The sequence below is a fragment of the Peromyscus maniculatus genome, chromosome 16, assembly GCF_049852395.1.
Source record: "Peromyscus maniculatus bairdii isolate BWxNUB_F1_BW_parent chromosome 16, HU_Pman_BW_mat_3.1, whole genome shotgun sequence".
Classification (NCBI taxonomy): Eukaryota; Metazoa; Chordata; class Mammalia; order Rodentia; family Cricetidae; genus Peromyscus; species Peromyscus maniculatus.
The window spans coordinates 66422483-66441231 of NC_134867.1; the positions used below are offsets into that span (position 1 = coordinate 66422483).

The 18749-nt window shown below is 50.3% G+C and overlaps 2 protein-coding genes across 2 annotated transcripts in view; one reads left to right on the forward strand and one right to left on the reverse strand.

Annotated features, from left to right (window-relative positions):
- Positions 1–1404: 1404 nt before the first annotated feature.
- Dll1 (delta like canonical Notch ligand 1) lies at positions 1405–9361 on the reverse strand. The gene is made up of 11 exons (XM_006975927.3): positions 9225–9361; positions 8704–8997; positions 8009–8069; positions 7554–7811; positions 5725–5785; positions 4979–5109; positions 4687–4856; positions 4357–4573; positions 2406–3204; positions 2173–2290; positions 1405–2073 (listed from the first exon to the last, which is right to left on the reverse strand). The coding sequence occupies exons 1-11, from the start codon at positions 9276–9278 to the stop codon at positions 2068–2070; spliced, it is 2169 nt and encodes a 722-aa protein (XP_006975989.1). The 5' UTR covers positions 9279–9361; the 3' UTR covers positions 1405–2067.
- Positions 9362–10057: 696 nt separating this feature from the next.
- Positions 10058–18749, forward strand: part of Fam120b (family with sequence similarity 120 member B) — a 76621-nt gene continuing 67929 nt past the window's right edge. The window contains exon 1 of the mRNA XM_042261946.2: positions 10058–10160. The gene's annotated coding sequence lies outside the window, so the exon portion shown is untranslated. The remainder of the gene's footprint in view (positions 10161–18749) is intronic.

Here is an 18749-nt window from a genome sequence, read left to right on the forward strand (position 1 = left end):
CCACTGGCCCACTCACGTCTATGGTTTTATATGGCTGTTTTTAACTGATGTACTTGAATTTCCCACTGCAAGTGGCATCATCAACTCAGACTCTGAAAAACCACCTGCACACAGACGTTTTAGCTTCCACTAGGGTGCTGGATTCACAGCCAGAAGTTTTAAGCCACCTACTTTCTTCTTAAGCAGGTCACTTGCTTTCCCTAGATGAAAGATGAGTTATCCTTTGGTTTTTACAAGGTTGGGAAGATGAAAGAGGTGTTATGTTTAAACACTTTTGTAGACTGGGCTTCACAAGAATCCTAGCATGCTACATACTCCTGAAACTGGTGTGATGAACATACCAGTCACTGCTCATCCCTGACCACTTACTTATAGAAGGAAAAGTAGAGCTTTCATATTACCCCTCTCCAGCTCCCCTGATTCAAAGAGCCCTGAAGTAATCAAGAGAGAGGTTGAGTAAGCGGTGGGGTGGAAGACTGGGCCCTGCCTCTACTTCACTAGAGACCTTCCCATTATTCTAAATTAACAGCCAAGGTGGTCCTCAGTGAGAACTGTGCCTGATGATGCTCAAGACAGAAGAGTCTGTGGGTTGGACCTCCTTAACATCAATGCCACAGGGCCTTGATACAAAGACTGATATGTGGACAGCTCTGTCCCATGGGAAGGCTTTCTCCCACTACCTGCCCCCTTTGTACACAAGAATAAGGCCCCCTCTTCCCCAGCGTGGACTTACCATCTGAGAACTGAGTCTGTACTAATTCACTGGAAGGAATACAAGCATAGGTCTTAAATTCCCAGATCATGTTTGCCTGGATCTTAATGTTGATACAGCTACTTAGGAGTCCAGAGTCAGTCACCTACAAACTCCATTTTCCTCACCTGTAAGGTAGAAATAATAAGACCGTACTCATGAGTGGGACATAATGAGGGCCTGGCACCCAATAGGTGGCCAATAAGGGAGAGGTTCACTGATATTTTTTTTCCCACCATGACTGCTTGAACTAGCCAGAAACTAGTTCTTTTGAATTAACTAGAAATAAACACACTAAGATGTGAGTAAGCATTATTATAAGACAGAACACCTTTGCCAAATGTCAAAGTAACTGACATTTGATCCTAGTCAAGCTTTGTCCCAAGTCTTTAAAAATATAAAATTTGGAGGAAGTCACGAGCTTTCCCAAACACCTCATTACCACTCGAATACAGCATTGAGGGTGAAGTGCCACTCTAATGGAGACGATTTGTGATGGCAAATCAGGAGTTTCAGAGAAAGCAGAGGGAATGCTTCCCATACTCCACTGAACCAGGCGAGGCCTTTATAAAGACACGAACACTGTCTCTCTTCTCATGGTCTCGTGAAATGGATGTATGAGGAGGCAATGACCAGAAACTACACCTGAGGTTGTAGTTCATTATATTTATTTTGGAAAAATATTTTTAAGATGAATTTCTTCATTAACAAAACAGTAAAAAACTCAAATAACATTTGCACAATATTCCATAAATACATTTATATACAAAAAATATAGTCACATAGACCCGAAGTGCCTTTGTACATATTTACCAAAATTTAAATTATAAAAAATGAACATCACAAAATACTCAAGCTTTACAGATATCATGAAAAATATTTTTACAAATCCAAAAAAATAACACACGTTTTTTTCCATCTAGAAAAAAAACACATTTCAGTATCAAAAAGGACAATAAAGGCAGTTGTGTTTCTAGTTCAAGGAAAGACTGGCTCATAGTAATCCAAGATAGACAATGTCGGCAGTGCGTGCTTCCTATATGTATCAAGTCACTCATCCACTTAAATATATAATCTTCAAAGCAACTGTCCATAGTGCAATGGGAACTTCCGGCAGGCGGTGCAGCAGCAGCCGGAGCCCGGGCTGGCAGTGTCCGGCACCTCTGCTAACTCCGAGAGAACCAGCTCCGCCTGAACCTGTTTCTCAGCAGCAGTCCCTGGGGTCTCCCTTTCCTCTTTCAGCAGCATCCGTGGGGGCTATATCCTTGGAATTTTATTTAAGAGAAATGGGAATTTTGCCATCTTACGCTTCCATCTTACACCTAGAAAGGCCCAGGAGACAGGACAGGAAGTTAACTTCAGGCAGAAAAGGACCTTCCGCCGTATTACCCACCTCTGTGACAAGGATGTTGCACACTGACCTCAGTTGCTATGACACACTCATCCTTCTCTGCAGAGAGAACATACACCGACTGGTACTTGGTGTCCTTTGAAGTAGAGTAGACAGACTCGGGCCTTTTTCTGTCAGGGACCTCTCCACTGAAAGGAAAGTGAGAAAGAGCCACAATAAACACACAGGAATGTGGTTGAGCGAGGACACATCCAGAACGTGTAATGACCTCCCTGCCCTCCTCGCCCAGCTCACAACACACACCCCCTGAGTGTTGAGGTGCTCTTCTCTTCTCCTGCAGAGCCCTGTGACTGGCACTTGGTGTCACGTTTGCTGTGTGCATCCCTGATGGTGGCTTCATCTCCCTTGAGGTCTCGCACGAGGTTATAGTCCACAGCAGGGTAACGGGCCTTAAAGCTGCTCTTGTCAGCTCCATGGTCCCCATGAAAGTCCGCCTTCTTGTTGGTATTCTTGATCTGTGTAGCCCCAATGATGCTGACGGAAACATCCTTCTCACGCTGGCAATTGGCCAGGTTGTTCATGGTCTCTGTCTCTCCCCCACAAGGATCGGGTGGGGCCTGGTGCTTCTGAAGCTTCAGCCGGACGCACACCACCACCGCGGCACAGCCCAGCAGCAACATGAGGACAAGCACTACCCCGGCACACACGGCCACCCAGGGGAAGGGCCCGCCCTGGCTCTCCATGTGCCTGTCAATGAGGTCCACCACCATGGGGCCCTGTGGTGGCTCAGGGAGCAGGAACTGGCAGTTGGGGCCACCATAGCCCTGGGCACACTCACACAGGTAGCGTTGGCCCCTCTGGTGGCAGGTGCCTCCGTTGTGGCAGGGTGAGTGCTCACACCTGCTGACGGGGGCACTACAGTTCCTGCCGGTGTAACCAGGTGGGCAGGTACAGGAGAAGTCATTGACACCATCCCGGCAGGTGCCCCCATTTGCACATGGGGAGGAGGCGCAGTCATCCACGTTGTCCTCACAGTACCTCCCAGAGAAGCCAGCCTGGCACCGGCACAGGTAGGTATTGCCGAGGTCCACACACTTGGCACCTGGAACACAGGGCAGGCACAGTCATATATGGGCACACAGAAGTTTCTTCACCAACCAGACATGTTGACACAGCACCTGTAAGTCCATAATCTACACACACCACAGAGACAATGATAGTTTAGTTCTGTACTGCATCGCCTAGGATCTCAAATACAAGGTTGTTGGGGAAACACCAGGTCAAGACCTACACATTAGAAATAATAAGAGTTTGGGTTTTGTTTTTTTTTTTTGGGGGGGGGTTGTTTGTTTTGTTGTTTTTGTGGGTTTTTTTGTTTTGTTGTTTGATTTTTTGTTTTGTTTTTGTTTTCTTTTCTTTTTTTTCTTTTTTTTTCTTTCTTTTTTTTCTTTTTTCTTTTTTCTTTTGGCCTGTATTAAGCAAAGTCACTACATCACCACTACCTCTGGTCCCCACATTTCTGCCTCAAATAGGGTCTTGCTAGATTTGCCAGGATGGCCTTGAACTTGATCATCTTTCGGAAGCCTCTGGAGTAACTGGGATTACAAGCCTGTGCCACCACATCCAGCCTCCAGATTAGCGTTTTGACAGCACTGTGTAAATCATCTTGCCTGATCACTGTATTCCTCTCACAATCACCAGACAAGGCATAAGACACTGCTAGATCCAGGTTACAGGTGGAGAAATTAAGGATTAAAGACAATGTCACATTTGCTGACATCATACTGTTAGAAAAGAGGACTGAAAACCACAGAGAGGAAGGAAGGCAGGCAAGAATGAAGAAAGGGAGGAGGGAGAAGGGAAGGAAAGGCAACTGGTGGGCCCAGCTTCCCTAGGTCTATTCAGGTATCCTGACCTCTCTCCCGCTAGCGAGAGGTCCACAGTGCACAAAGCATGCCTCCTCATTCTTGGTACCCAAACTGCTATCTGGAGGAGACTCCCTTCCAAAGACACCATGGCTGTGCTTCGTCTATCTGAACAGAGCCTACAGAGCCACGGATGGCGACAAGCAACTCCACACTGACCCTGAGCAGGTTGTGGCCCGCTGACCAGGGTATTCCCTGCATTACGAATATACAACTAATCCTCTAGGTTGTCTTCCTTCCTCCTGAATCCTCGTGGAATTGCTTCAGGCATCCACAAAGCAATGTGTTCTTCTAATAAGGAGTCCCCAGACATCCCCATTGACCCTCACCATTAGAACAAGGGGAAGAGCTGCAGAGATCCATCTTCTTCTCACAGTTGAAGCCAGAGAAGCCTGAAGGGCAATGACAGGTGTAGCCTCCGTCAGGGTTGTCTGAACACCGTCCCCCGTTGAAGCAGGGACCATCAGCACAAGTCATGGCACTCAGCTCACAGATCTTGCCGTAGAAACCAGGAGGGCAGGTGCAAGAGTAGCTGTCCTCAAGGTCCTGTTCAAGGAGGCCAAAAAGAAGCTTTCCTATGCTGTTCCAAGAACTTACACACTTTATCTAAAACCCAGGATCCCTTCTTCAGGTAGACCAACACCGTGCACCTGACTCACCGTGCAGCTACCTCCGTTCCTGCAGGGGCTTGGAGCACACTCATCTACCTCCAGCTCACAGTTGGCACCTGTGTACCCAGGTCGACAGGAACACGTGTAGCTCCCCTGGCCCGTGTTGGTGCAAGTGGCCCCATTCCTGCATGGCTTGTGGTGAGTGCAGTAGTTCAGATCTGCCGGGGCGGAGACAGGAAAGGGGCAGGAAGCCCAAGATCAAATACAGGAAAGATCTACTTTTCCAGTGGGCATCAGGCTGCTTTGAGAGAACCTGGCAACCATAGAGGGAGGGGCTTACCCTGGTTGCAGAAGAGGCCCCCCCAGCCTTCCTGGCAGTTACACTGCCAGGGCTGCTGACAGGTACCATGGAGACAGCCTGGGTATCGGATGCACTCATCGCAGTAGCGGCCCTGCCAGCCGACTCTGCACCTTGGAAGAAGCAAAACACAATCACATTGCCTTCTAGATTCACAATGGCATTCTCACACGCCAAGACACATATCCAGAAGCACCAATCAGCTACCAGTCCTCAAACTAGGCAGGACTAGGACTAGGTTAAAGCCCGTGAACTGTCCGCTCTCAGAGTCTTTGATGAAGGGCACAGGGGCTACCCTGATTGCCTTTCACACGCACAAGGACTATAGATGTGAAAGCTCCTTTTCCATACAAACTTTGTAACTGAGGCCTATATATTCTCATTAAGAATATGAACTTAAGTTAATGACAGCTTATACATTTTCAGACCCTTATTAGAGTAACATCTCCCACTCAACTGACTCCCTGGGGTGTTTTACATACTATACGTGAAAAAAAGAAAAGCAAAAAGAAAAGGTGAACCAGGCATGGTGGCATGGGGAGCCTGCAGCGAAAGACTGTGAGTTCAAGGCCAGCCTAGGCCACATAGGAAGATCTCTGGGCTACATAGAAAGTCTCACAGAAAAAAAGGAGAAGGAGAAAAGGAAGAAGAGGAGGAGGAGGAGGAGGAAGAGGAGGAGGAGGAGGAGGAGGAGGAGGAAGGAGACAAAAACAACTTTGCAAACTTACTTGCATTCCCCTGGCTTGTCACAAAATCCATGTTGGTCATCACACCCCGGCAGACAGATTGCTGCAAGCAAATAAAAATATAGGTTGAAGCCTCACCCCAGGGATTCCCCAGTATCACACCAGGTGGGAATGGGGCAAAATTAGCAGTACCGACTCTGTAGGTCCAGGCTGAGTGGATCCCAGGCTTCAGAGCCTGGCCCACCCTGGCTGGTGGCTTTGGACTTCATTCAAGCCTGGGATGAGCATTCTTCTTAACATAGTGCTTCCAGGACAAAAGGGCTCTCAGAAGCCCCCACTCCTACCCTGCCCCTTTTTCTTCTAAAAGAGGGTCAGAAGTCTTCTCCCTCCTCCTCCCCCACTTCCCAATTCTATGCACAAAGCTCCACCTCTTAATATCCCAGAAAGTGTGTGTGCAGATAAGAGTGGACAGCTGGTGTGCAGCGTGCAGGGCAGGACAGCTGCTCCATTGTCTCTTCCCTCCCGCAGCTGCCCCAGCACAACAATGCTGCCCCCACCCAACCCCCAGCCTGAGCATGTGTGTATGCACTCACACAAGCGCGTGTGTGCACATACCCTCCTACCAATGGGAACAGGCAGTGTCCCCACCGCCTACCCTCGGAGAGATCTAATCTATGGCACGTGTAAGCAGGGGCGGGGAGAGACCCCAGTGTTTGAATAAGAAGAAAAGTTTAGATTTCTGGCTACCCCAGAACCATTGGCCCCTAGAGAGGAAAGCCAGAGAGCCTGAAGAGGTGGGGGGCGGCCACAGGCTGAGGCTTTGAGCTGGCTCACTTCCCCAGTTATGAAACTCATTAATGATCAGCAACTCCAGTTCTTAAGAAAACAGCCAGCTCTGGCTGAGGCGGGGCATCAAAGGAGCTCCAGAGCCCTTAAGGATATGGGAAACTAAGCAACAATGACATCCAGGCTCTCACTGAAGTGAGGACCCCTTCTGCCTCGGCAAAAACTAAAAGCTAGGAAGCTACTCCATATCCTCCCCCAGGCACTGACAGAGGTTCTGGGCCTCACAGAGTCCAATGTTCAACTGCTCCAGGTCAGGAGAACTAAAGTTCACCAAGCCCTGACTGGAAAGAAATGCCATTCCTACAGGTTGGGCAGATGAGGCCTCAGAGAGCTGGAGGGAGGTCTACTGAGGTCCTTAGGAGCCAGAACCAGAACTGGGGTACTCCCTTTGACCCTGGCCCCCTGGTTTGCAAGAGCATTACAGGACATCAGTTACTGCATTTAGACCACCGATCAAGTGCCCTTCACCACCGTGTAGCCCTGCAGTCTGGCTCAGCACACCTGCTGGCTTTCCACAGCCCAAAGCACTGAAGACTTCACTACAGGACAGGACACAGAGAACATCACAGGGAATCTTTGGAAATGGATTACTCTTCGGGCAGGTCAGGCATCCTAACTCTGTGGAGGAAAGGGAGGGCTTCCCAAAGAGACACTGTCCCAGCAAGGAGAACTGTTGGAAAATGAGCCCTGCACATCCCCTCTCTGTCCCTCCCTTCCTTCCTCCCTTCCCTTTCTAATACAAAGGCCTGGGGAGAGCACAGCCTTACTTCCTGAGCCCTGGCCTTGTCTCTGAACTCCTCCTCCCTGTGAAGAAAAGCAGCTTCCTACAGTGGATACAAGGTCTCCCTTGTTAAAATGCCTGAGTTGAGCCTAACTCTGACACCGACTATAAGTCCTTAGCAAGACACGTCTGCTCTTTAGGCCTCAGTTTCCCCCCACTGAGCCATGGCTACCATCTCCTGTTGCTAAGTCCTGTGTCTTTCCCCGTAAATGGACCCTTAGGAGTCATCCTCCTGAGGACTCACGTTCAGTGCAGTACTGGCCTTTCCAGCCAGGGTCGCACACCTTCTCCCCTCTCTCCCCACAGGTGAAGTGGCCAAAGGCATCATCCCTGGGTCGGCAGAACACAGAGCAGCCTTCTCCGTAGTAGTGTTCGTCACACACAAAACGGTAAGAGTACCGGAGGTCTGTACGTCCGCTACTGTGAAGGTCCTGAGACCACTCCTCTCCCACAGTCAGGTGCCTCTGCGTGGTCAGGCGGCTGATGAGCCTTTCTGGGTTTTCTGAGAGAGAAGATGCTCAGGTTGGTTCTGATAACATTCAGAGGCCAGGAACCGAGGGAGTGTCGGGGATGCTGTCAACATGGGTTGGACTCTGAACTCCAGGTGCAGAATGAAGACATCAGAGGATTTGGGTGAGTGGGTAAAATAAAGTGTGTATCAACAAGGAGTTGGCACAGTTTGTGGGTTTGGAGTCTTACCTGTTGCGAGGTCATCAGGAGAATCTGTGTGGAGGGCTTCAATGATCAGAGAGAAGGTACCCTGGGAAAAAGGGAGAGGGGGCATGATAAACCAGAATCGTGGAGGAGGAAAGTCATTCAGGGAAAACAAGTACAGAGTCAGACCTCTGTATGATGACAGTGAGGGTCAACTCCTATCACTTTCCTTAAGAAAACAGAATAATTTTAGAATGGTTTTCCCGCATGTGTTTTATTAATATGTTAATTTAGGATATTGTGTTTGCTTTTAAAAGAGAGAGAGAGCTGGGGTGGTGGAAGAGGAGAGGGCATCCGTGTCTGCAATTAGTTTTCTGGGATTGAAATCTCGAGGGTGAAGAGCAGTCGCTGTGACATAATCAGAGGCCTAGGAGCTAGGGAGCACGAACTGTCCCCATCTTGGGGGGAGAAGTGGAGCATTCGACCCTCCAGATAAGTACCAAGGTGTATGAGAAATGCCCTGGGCTTGCAAAAGCTTCTGGTGCTCCACATCCCCATCTCAACCTCCAGAGACTGCAGGTCAATTCTCGGTAAGAAGTCAAGACCATAGGCGTGTCTTTGTGGGATTCTCCCACCCTTTTCAGTGGCCAGTGCCTTCCTCCCGCTGCCAGCCACCCGCCCGCCCGCCCGCCACCCCTACCCCTCCAGGCCCAGCCGGGTGCGCGCAGGTGCCCACTCACTGGCCAGGTGAAGCCGAAGGGGAAACGGATGGGGTTGCTGAAGGCAGGGTCAATGCCTGCGCCGTCAGGCAGGCTGAAGGAGTCGACACCCAGCACTGGCGTGACTGCACTGCCGTAGGTGCAGGGTGGCTCCGGGGACACGCTGGTCTGATAGTGCTTGAGGCATACGCGGAAGAAGGTTCTGCAGGCGCACGGCGGGCCTGAGCCCCCGCGGCAGCAGTTGCGGTTCCCCAGCAGCCCCTTCTTGTTGACGAACTCCTGCAGCTTCAGCTCAAATACGCCAGAGCTCCAGACCTGCGCGGGGAAGGGGCGTGAGGACGCACTGGCGGCGGAGGGGCCCGGGGCGCGCGGGCCCTTGCTAGGGTGCAGAGGCCGAGCGCACCGCAGCTCCCGTCCGGAGCCGCCCGCTGCCGGGCAGCTCTCAGGGTCGTAGCTGCCGGAGTCACTTGGGGATGGACAGCTGATCAGCTTGTCCAGCTCCCCTCCCTCCACCGCGCAGCAGCCCCGCCCGGGCCCCCTACCTGGCACAGCAGGGCCGAGACCACGGCAAGGGCTAGCGCGCTCCGACGGCCCATGGTACCGCTGGACACCCTTACTCTCCTAGAGTATCCTCTGTTCTCTCTTCTTCAAAGATTCAGGAATGCCAGGAAAGTCTATGGTGACCCGAGGAGCACCGGCGGAGAGGCGTCTCTCGGCTCCAGGTGTGATAATCAGGGCCAGTTGCTCAAAGAGGGTGCGGCGCTTCGGATACGTCCCTGACAGAGCTCTGCGAGGCACTGAAAAGGGCAACTTTCGGTTTCCTCTTCGGGCTTTCAGTCCACGGGTAGGTGAGGGTCGCCTGCTTTCTGGTTTTGCCTTAAGCTTCTTCGCGGAGGGAAAGAGGAAAAAGGAGAGAAGACACGGAGAAAAGAGAGTCCAGATGTTCAGCTTAATTCCCAAGAGAGCTTGCAGTGGCTTCCTTCGGAGGCCTATTAGAGAGCGGCGGTCTGGAAATCCCACCGGTGAGGCGATAATCCGGGGCCCCGAGGGGCGCGGTGGGAACGGACGGCGGCGGTGGCAAGAACTGCGGCGCGCGCCCTGGTTTCCCGGCCGGGCGTCACTCGGCGGCCGCTGCCGCTCCCAGCGTGTACTGGACCGGTATCTCCTGCGCCACCGCGAAGCCTCGCGTCTTCCCCAAGAATTCAGCCAATGCCATGCGAGAACACACACCCAGGACCGGAGGCCGAAGCGTGGGAGGCTCCGTGCCGCACCGGTGCTCTCCCGTGACCTGCCTCGGTCAGACAGGGTAACCGCGGGTGCACGCCGGAGGATCTGGCCGAGGCAGGCGCCTGCCGCCCTTAAATCCCGCCGGCCGCTCGCATAACTAATGAGATGCAAATGAGCAGCCCCCCAATCTGGCGAGAGCTGTCACAAAGGAGCCACTTTTCCAAACCCTCCTCTCAATGGATCGCCAAATGGTCAGTGAGCTGTAAAATGTGCAACCCTCCTCCCCGCCCCCACCTCCCCGCCCCCTAGTCCTCTCTGCCTCCGCCCTCGCCCCTTCGCCTCCCTCCCCCAGCGCAAAACCCGCTCATTTACATTCCTGCAAAATGTTCGCTGCGACGAACCGCTCTGCTCCTGGAGCTGGAGCTGACGCCGTGTCTCCCACCGCCCCACCGACACAGGCCCGAAGACCCTAGGCACGCTGGGCGGCCTGCGCCTCCCACCCGCGGTCACCGCTAGACTCGCGCGCAGGACACGGCCTCCGGACTCTGGCGTCTCCAACGCAGGCCGCCTAGGCTCTCCTCGGTTGTTCTGTCCTGGGGACTGAGGAACCGGGGAGAGGTTAGAGGCCCGCGTCCCCGACGCTGCCCCTCCTCCCTGGCAGGCTCTTTCAAAGGAGGAGTCTCCCGGAGGGGGCGGGGGCGGGGACCCGGCAGGAAAGGGACCCTTGAAGAGGTGGGCGAAGGGTGGCAAGAACCCCGCGGCAGTTTCGGGAAGTTTGGGGAGGTTAGACACGCTTATACCTCTGGTGGAGGATGGCGATTGAACCTCGGAGAGCGCCGATGGGCTCGCGATCCCGGTCGGGCTCCCCCAGAGACCGCCGCGTTCAGGAGCCCTGGTGTCTCCGTGTTGTCCGCGATCACTGGAAATGGGAATCCAGGTCCGGGCAGCGTATTCCCTGAGTCAGGAGAGCCAGAAGCTTCAGTTTACCCCCTTCTCAATGTACACACCCTCTCCCGGGAGATTTTCGACCGCCACCACCTTCACTGGTGTCCGGGTCCCACTCTCCCGGGTATTCCCCTCAGGCCTCTCTCTGCTTGGTAAAAAGTGAGTTTGGTGTGTGTCGTTCGCGTGGCTGTCATTAAGGCAGTCTGTTATTGTGCGAGGCTGAATCAGTGGTTCTTTGTGCGCTCAGCTGTATGGTAATGCAGACAGCACCTGCTCTCCGCACAATGCGGAGAGAAAGAGCTCCCCTCCGCGCACGCCGCGGCCTCTGCGACAATGTCCGGCACATGTTCGAAAGACTCTCCCCCCCCCCCTCAACCCCCCACCCCCAACACACAACCTTTACACAACCGTCACCTTATTAGGTTTTTACACATCCATCAGACACAAGAACTTTTGTTTTCATCTTTTTAAGGGAAATGAGTTTATTGGGAGGGCCCAGGACACACGTATCACAATGAATTATCTAACCTGCTCCCCTGCTTACAGGCTCCAGAGAGAAGTAAATGGAGGTACAGAATCTGACTTAGCACCTAGCTTTGTGTTGAGCATGCCATGAACTGTGTGTTCCCATCTCTGGAGGGTCCTTCTTATTCCACCCCTAACACCTTGGCCGCTTCATTAGAATCCCAAGGTGTGATTGCTGTAACTAGTGTTGCTTTGATTGTAGAACAGCCCCTAGGGTGTGCCTGACAGGTGTCCCCACTGTGGGTGTTGTCCTGGTGGTGAGAATGAGCCCTGTCCTGGCAGAGTATCTTTATCTTTTAGGCCAGTATCTGGATCAAGATCTATATAATGCACAGAAAGAGAGAAAGCTACCCCCTCCTCCGCCCCCATAGCCAGGAAAACACTGGTAAGAATCTAAGCAGTTGCTTGGCAGAATCATCTCTGTTGGGCCATCTGGCAACTGGAATTATAGCTCCTTTTCTGATGACCCAGCCTGTCTCCAGCTACCCTGTCTCCCAAACACTTGCAAAGTTTCAGAATCAACAGGAATCTGCACTTCAAGTTGTCATTGCTGACTCATAAAAAGTTAACCAAAAAAAAAACCCTTGTGTACAGTGCTCAAGGCTGAGGCAAAGAAGCAGGGTTGGACCCCACTTTAAGAAAAAAACAAAACCATCAACTGTTTATCATAGAACAAATGGGGTCTTCAAAAGACACTGCTACCCCTCTGGCACACCCCCACGGCAGTGGCAAAAGCAGAGTCCCTGTCCTTTGTAAACTGTGTGGGGACTTGCTACATCACCACAAGGCTGGGCTAGCTTGAATCCTAACTTAATCTTGCCACCTAGTGTTGGGATCCCTTTTTCACTGCGTTAGCATTTCCTCTAAAAGTTACTTTCTGAGAACTCTGCTTCTTCAAGCTCAGAAGCTGCTCTCTGTGGGGGCTGGGGAGAGGGACTCAGGTGAGAGGATTCCTGCGGCTGGCAGAGGCGAGTCAACCGAGACAAGAAACAAGGTCAAATGCAGAGTCCTCTGTGCCTTCCAGATTACAAGAAGAAATGAAATATCAGGAACCTTTTAATTAGAAGATGGAAGTGGAAACCAGGGTCGTTTGAATGCCTGTTTAGAAAACTGGGAATGAAAAGTTCCACGCGCAAGGGCTTAGACCTTGAGGGGGGAGGACTTGTCCCAAATCTTTAACAAACCCCCCTCGGTATCGAGTATTTGTTAAATTGACATGGCACAGATTTCTCGATTACAGTGGCAAAGCGGGACCGAGGGGCATCGTAAAATCCATCAGAATCCTGCCCGAAGCTTCCATTCTTTCCCAACTTAATTTATGCCACGCCATTCTGTATTGGGGAAATCAAGCAGAAAGCTCTTTTTTCCCTCCCTCCTACTCCTTCTGCCCTTCTTCTCCTTCCTCTTCCTCATCCTCCTGTTTCCCCATTCTCAGCCTTCCACCAAGTTGGTTCCTATTCCTCTCTCTTTCAAAAGCAGAGCTAACGGGAGACTGTTTAACTTCAGTGTTTCTATAGGAGGCTGTTGTACTTTAAACTCCTGCGTACCAGTAGCTGAGAGGAACAAAGGGGAGACTCGAGGTCCAACTATTCATCCTTTCTTTGCACTTTAATTTTCATTGATTGGGAAGACAAGGGGAGCCCTTAGGGATTCGAGCTGGAGGGGAGGACACGCCTTTAGACGCCATCAGCCCCCTAGCCAGCCATCTGCTCTGAACCAAATGGCGTTTTTTCACTCCCTAACTGCATGTCTCTATACTCCCACAGCTAAGCACGCAGAACCCCCCAAATGCAGGAGGGAGCTTAAGCCAGAGTATGTTAAATAGATTTGCCTGAATGTTGGCCTAGCCAACAGATTTCCCCTCCCCACACACCATAAATCCTCACCTTGACCATTAGAAGAAAGAAGGAAACTTTCTTTTAAATGCTTTTTGATGTTTCAGCAAATTTACTGTACAAAGTGAGGCTCATTAGAACTGAGAAGACACCGAATACATCAGATACAGGACTTGAAGGAAGCATTTGTTGTCTGGTGGTAGTGTTGATTTTTTTCCACCACCACCCCCCCAGTCTGAATAATTGCAGTGGGTGGATAGGGCAGACTCAGGTTGCATAATAATCAGAATTCAGACCACAACAAATGCATCTGGAGTTCTGTCTGTAATTGATCCTGTTGTTTTCTGTATTCTACTGGTCCATGTGGTAATAAAAACTCCCAGCCTCAATCTTATTGAATTAAATGTGCCCATCTTCAGCACAGGTCACCTAGCTCTGATCCTGCTCCTTCACACACACACACACACACACACACACACACACACACACACACACACACACACGGCTGTTTTCAAGATATGTATGTAACCATGGCTGCAGACAGGGCAGTATCCATGAACAGCTCCCAGTTTTCAGACAAGGCCAGCACAGGTTCAGTTTTCTGTGTAAACAAATCTGGAGACTTGAGTGGGGTTTGTGTTTTCTCAGACCAACTGAACACTGTATACACAACAGAGGGTTCTCTTATTCCTAAGAATTAGGATCCTTGTTCAGAACAACAAAACTGAAACTTCCAAGCAGCAAATCTGGTGTTGATCAAACATGCCAGCTTGCTTGAGAGGAGGAGGAAGAAGAGGAGGAGGAGGAGCCTGCGTATTAATTAGAACTAACATCACAACTTGCCCAACAGCCCTTCTGTCCACTTTCCTCAGCCAGTTTTAGAATCAAAAGCAGTTAAAATATAAGGGGGAAAAAGCCCTCCTTGCAGTGAGATGGAAAGCCAGCAGGCACCTGTGGCCCACCTGTCTGGGGTGATTATGGTACATATTTGCCAAAATCTTGGGCAGAACCCTCTTTTTAAAAGCCTCACTATAGTGCCAGAGCTGGCCTGGAACTCGAGATTCTCCTGCCTCAACCTCCCGAATTCTGGGATCGCAAGCATGCCAAACATAATCCTGGCACACACGCTTTAATGTTTGTACAGACATGTGCATACTTGATTGCAGTTAGCATTTGGCTTCCATTTAGACGAGAGAATTCGCGCCTCAGATTCACCGGCACCAGGTGGGCCGGATGGTCCTAGCCTCTCCTGTGCTGTTGGCAGCACACTCAAAAGAGTAGGAGACCCAAAAGGTTCTGGCATGGCGCCTCTCGAACCCCAGAGTGGATCAGGGTCCTAACTCCATCATGTCTTAGGATCACAGCCCTTTCTTTTTTCGATGGAATCGGCTGTCGTGTCCTCTGACCCACATAGGTGGTGGTGTTTTTCATTTGGGTGGCTAGATAGGAAACTCTGAGCCATTGTATGAGCTCCGAGGACACCTCACCCTGGGGTGCGTGGGTCTTGGGAAGCCGGCTGCAGAAAGTTGCAAAGGCATGTGCTGATTTACATGAGAAAAGGGGAGGCGCGTGGCTCAGCTGGCGGCTGCCGCGCAGATGACAGATCGCCCCACCCGCGGCCCCTCCCCCTATGCCTCTCCTTCCGCGGAATCGTGGGTTGTCTGCTCCGGGCTGTCCTGCGCTGATTTCCATGACAAAGCGCGTGTTTACCTGCGGCTGCAGCCCAGGCGGGCGGGCCTTTGTCCCAGGATCAGATTACCCGAGCAGCTGCTTGTGGCCAGCCGGAGAGTCACGCACGCACCTCGCGCTCGGAACTTTCCGCGGCCCTTGGTCGGGAATGGGTGGCAATGGGGTGAGAGGTTTGTGGAAGGAAGGCTACAGCAGGGGAGAGGCTGCGTTTAGCTTGCGCGTAGGATCGTGACTCTGAACTAGAGATAGCGCCCCTGGGGGCTTCCAGAAGGTGGCGATGCTGGAGAGGTGCGGGTGGGAAAGGGGGAGGTCATCCTTGGGCCAGTAGATGGGGTGCGACTTGAGGGCGTAGTAATTTGAGTCACGAAGCCTTGAGGCGAAGTCGTGATGGTTCCGTGCAGCTGGGCCCAGACCATGGCGCTCTCACCTCACCTGATAACGAGGAGGACCAGACGGCTGTGCGACCGACGTCAGAATGACGAGCCGCCCCCACCACCCCACCCAGCGTCCAATTTCCCAGGCTCTGGCCTTGGGCGGGAGAGTTTGAAGATAAGGCTCATAGAGTCTCTGAAACAATAACCTCAAAAGCCTGGCGCTCTCTCTCCGGCTTGTCAATGCTAGAGTCTGGGCTAGGCTTGCTGGATACGCACGTGTGGTTCACAGCCTCCCCCACGAAAGTCCCTATTGGACACAACAGCACCCAAAGGCCACTCTCACTCCCAAGGAGCCCTAGACCAGCCTCGGGACCTTGGAAGCGTTCAGTGCTCCAGGCTTCCCTGGCCTCCCCCACCTCCCTTTTCTGTGAGCATCTGCCCGGCAGAACAGATGTGGGCACCTGCAGTGACAGGCTGCATATGCTCCCTCCTATTCACAGGCATTCAGACGTGGCACAATGCGCGGCTTTTGTGTGCAGAGAGTCACTAAATATATTAATCTGTACTCCCCAGAGCACCGGGCTGTTTAATTTTTCACTAGCAATAACATCTGATCTAATCCTTAAATCGGCTCCCAAAAGCCTTCCCTCCCGCCCACCCCCTCTCCTGAAAAAAAAAAAAAAAAAAAAAAAAAACGTGTGAAGTTATTCAACTTCCCACCTGTTGCCTGCTGTATTGGGCCGGGTCACTGCGACTTCTAATGTTGGTTCCGGCAGGGGGTGAGCGGGGGACACATGCTTGCTACATGAGCATGGCCATGGTGTGTTTATCAGAAGGAAAATGAATACTAAGTGTGGAGTGTGGCTCCCCAAATGTTGTGCAAACAAAGAACAATAATTATTAAACAGCTTCCAAAGCAACTCAGCACACTTACCCTGTCTGTGTGAGCACCTTTAAAAATATACATTGAGTTCCCATTTATCTTTGTGTTTATTAAACTCTAGTGGTTATTATAAGTACTGGTCAATAGGCTATACAGCCCAAAGGTAACATAAATCTCACATGTCTTTTTTTTTTTTTTTTTAAGCAATTTTGTTGCAGAACTCTTTTATCTTAGCATCCCTTATTCCATTTTGATTTGTTTTGGGCCACAATGAATCCTTTAGTGCCATTGTGGCTGTCACAATGCCCAGGGACATCAGGCTGTGAATGAAGACAGAAGCAGTTTAAACAAGCCAAACCCTTTCTTTCCCTTCTGTGCATTGTCTTATGAATGGGCCTTCGGCTGCATTCTGCTGCTAGGAGACCAGACTTGCAAAGCTCTACTCCAGTAAATCTGCTGGGGAAAAAGGGACCCAAAAAGCAGCCCGCGTACTAGAGAGGAAAGAAAGGGGACAAACCATACTTTTCCACCTCAGTCAGCATGTTTCTTGATCTCAAAATGTAAAGCATACTTTCTAAACGTTTCTTGAACGTTGCGTTTAAGTTTTCTGTCTTCATTCCTCCACCACTTCCATCAGGACGTAGAGGACAGCACTGGGTCACTACCAACATTTGTTTTCAATTTTCTTTTAGGAAAGCAAGAGCATGTCCATCACCCAGTGCTTCCAGAATGTGCATGCTGCTAGTCAATGAGAACATGGGGATGCTCCCAGAGTTTAGTTATGATCACAGCTGTGACCTGTGTTGGTGATGACCGGAATTGTTTCTGTTCCCACTAGTAAGTTGAGACAAGAAATATCACTGCTTTCCAGTTATGAAGGTCCTAAGGACCACTCTCATCACGTGTTAGCTAGTGATCCCTCATTCCTCAGGGATGGATGGAGTCCCATTACCACTTTCCAGGTCAGTGGGAAACCAGATGACTCAGAGGTAGGGATAGGGTCAGGCATGGCAGGAAGTGGAAAGCTGTTCACTCTCTGCTCACAAGGCTTGGAGTCTGTCTGAAATTAGACATACTGTCTATTTCTATAACAAGTATAAAACAAGTTTCAAAAGGCTTTCTTGTTTTTCCATTTCCTGAATGGGTTTGAGAAAGATTAGTACTCTTCCTTAAAAGCACGACAGAATTTCCCAGTAAAGCCGTTAATGCTTGGTATTTTTCTTCTGCAGAAATACTTTTACTCAATTTCTTGAATACACATAGGGCTTTATCTCTTAAATTACTTCTTTGGTCAGTTGCACAGCTCAAGAAATTTCCTTGTCTAAAATTGCTCAAAATGTTGGGGCTGGAGAGATAACTCAACTGTTAAAAGCCTTTGCTGCTTTTTCAGAGGACTGGGGTTAGATTCCTGGTATTCACAGGGCAGCTTGAAACAGCCCCTAACTCTAGTTTCAAGGAATCTGACTCCCTCTTCTGGCCTCTGCAGGAACCCGTCATGTACATGGTGCATATGCATTCACGCAAGCAAAACATACACAAAAAAATAATAAATCTTTTAAGTTAATCAAATATCCTTTAATCCCTTTACTGCGAGTGAGATCTATGGTAACATGATCTAACATTGTTAGTAGGGGTCATCTGTGTCTCCTCTCCCCTTATCACAGAGACCATCCTTTTGTTCATTGATTTTCTCTGTGGATCTAGGCAGCTACTGAAGCAGTCATTAGTCTCCCTCATCTCTTGGAGTCTGAATATGGTAATTTCTCCTTTTGTCAAGCTTTATGGCTGTTTAAAGTGGGAGGAATAGTTCTGTCGGAATTTTGCCTTCACAGGTGGAAGCTGAAACAGACCCTTCTGATGCAAGTAACAGAAAATCCTAATTCCATATTTAATACATGAAGAGACTTTGTTTTGTTCTATTAATTGGGAGGGGTGGTCTGAGTGTGAGTAATTTGATGGCTCAACTCATCACTCAAGCCAAGGCTTCCATCTGCCCTGTGTTTGGTGAGCTCCTCTGTCCTGGGAAATTGCTCATACAGAAGGGACCGTGAGGAAAGAAGGGGTCTTTTCTTCCCAGATGGTACCCTCTACCATGTGAAACACTAAAGTAACCATGTGACCATGTTTGCATAGCTGTGATTTTCTTCTTTTTTATTTTCAGATGAACTGTACCAAATAAAATTTGGGGCCCATGTGGTTGCCACATTCAAAGACACTCGTTTCAACATTGTTCTTCAGTCATTATAATGATTACCTTTTTGGAGGATGTGACCACTGGTACGTTTCCCATGCTCAAGTGAATGGCCCCACATCCCACATTTGGGCAGTGCTAACTGGACTCAATGGGTTATTAAAGCCAACACAAAAAACAAAACATGAAGTTGGGAGGGGTATTTTGGATGGGACATTGGAGAATAGTTGATGAGAATTGAGCATGGAAAACCTACCAGGGGCCACATCCTCAAAAAAGAATGATTCTTCCTTCCCTGGCAACTACCGACGGCCAGCAGCTCCTCAGTCTTGACTACCCCGTATGCCAGAATTTTGGCTTATTTGATCTTGTATAGGTCTTGTGTAGGTAAACACTGC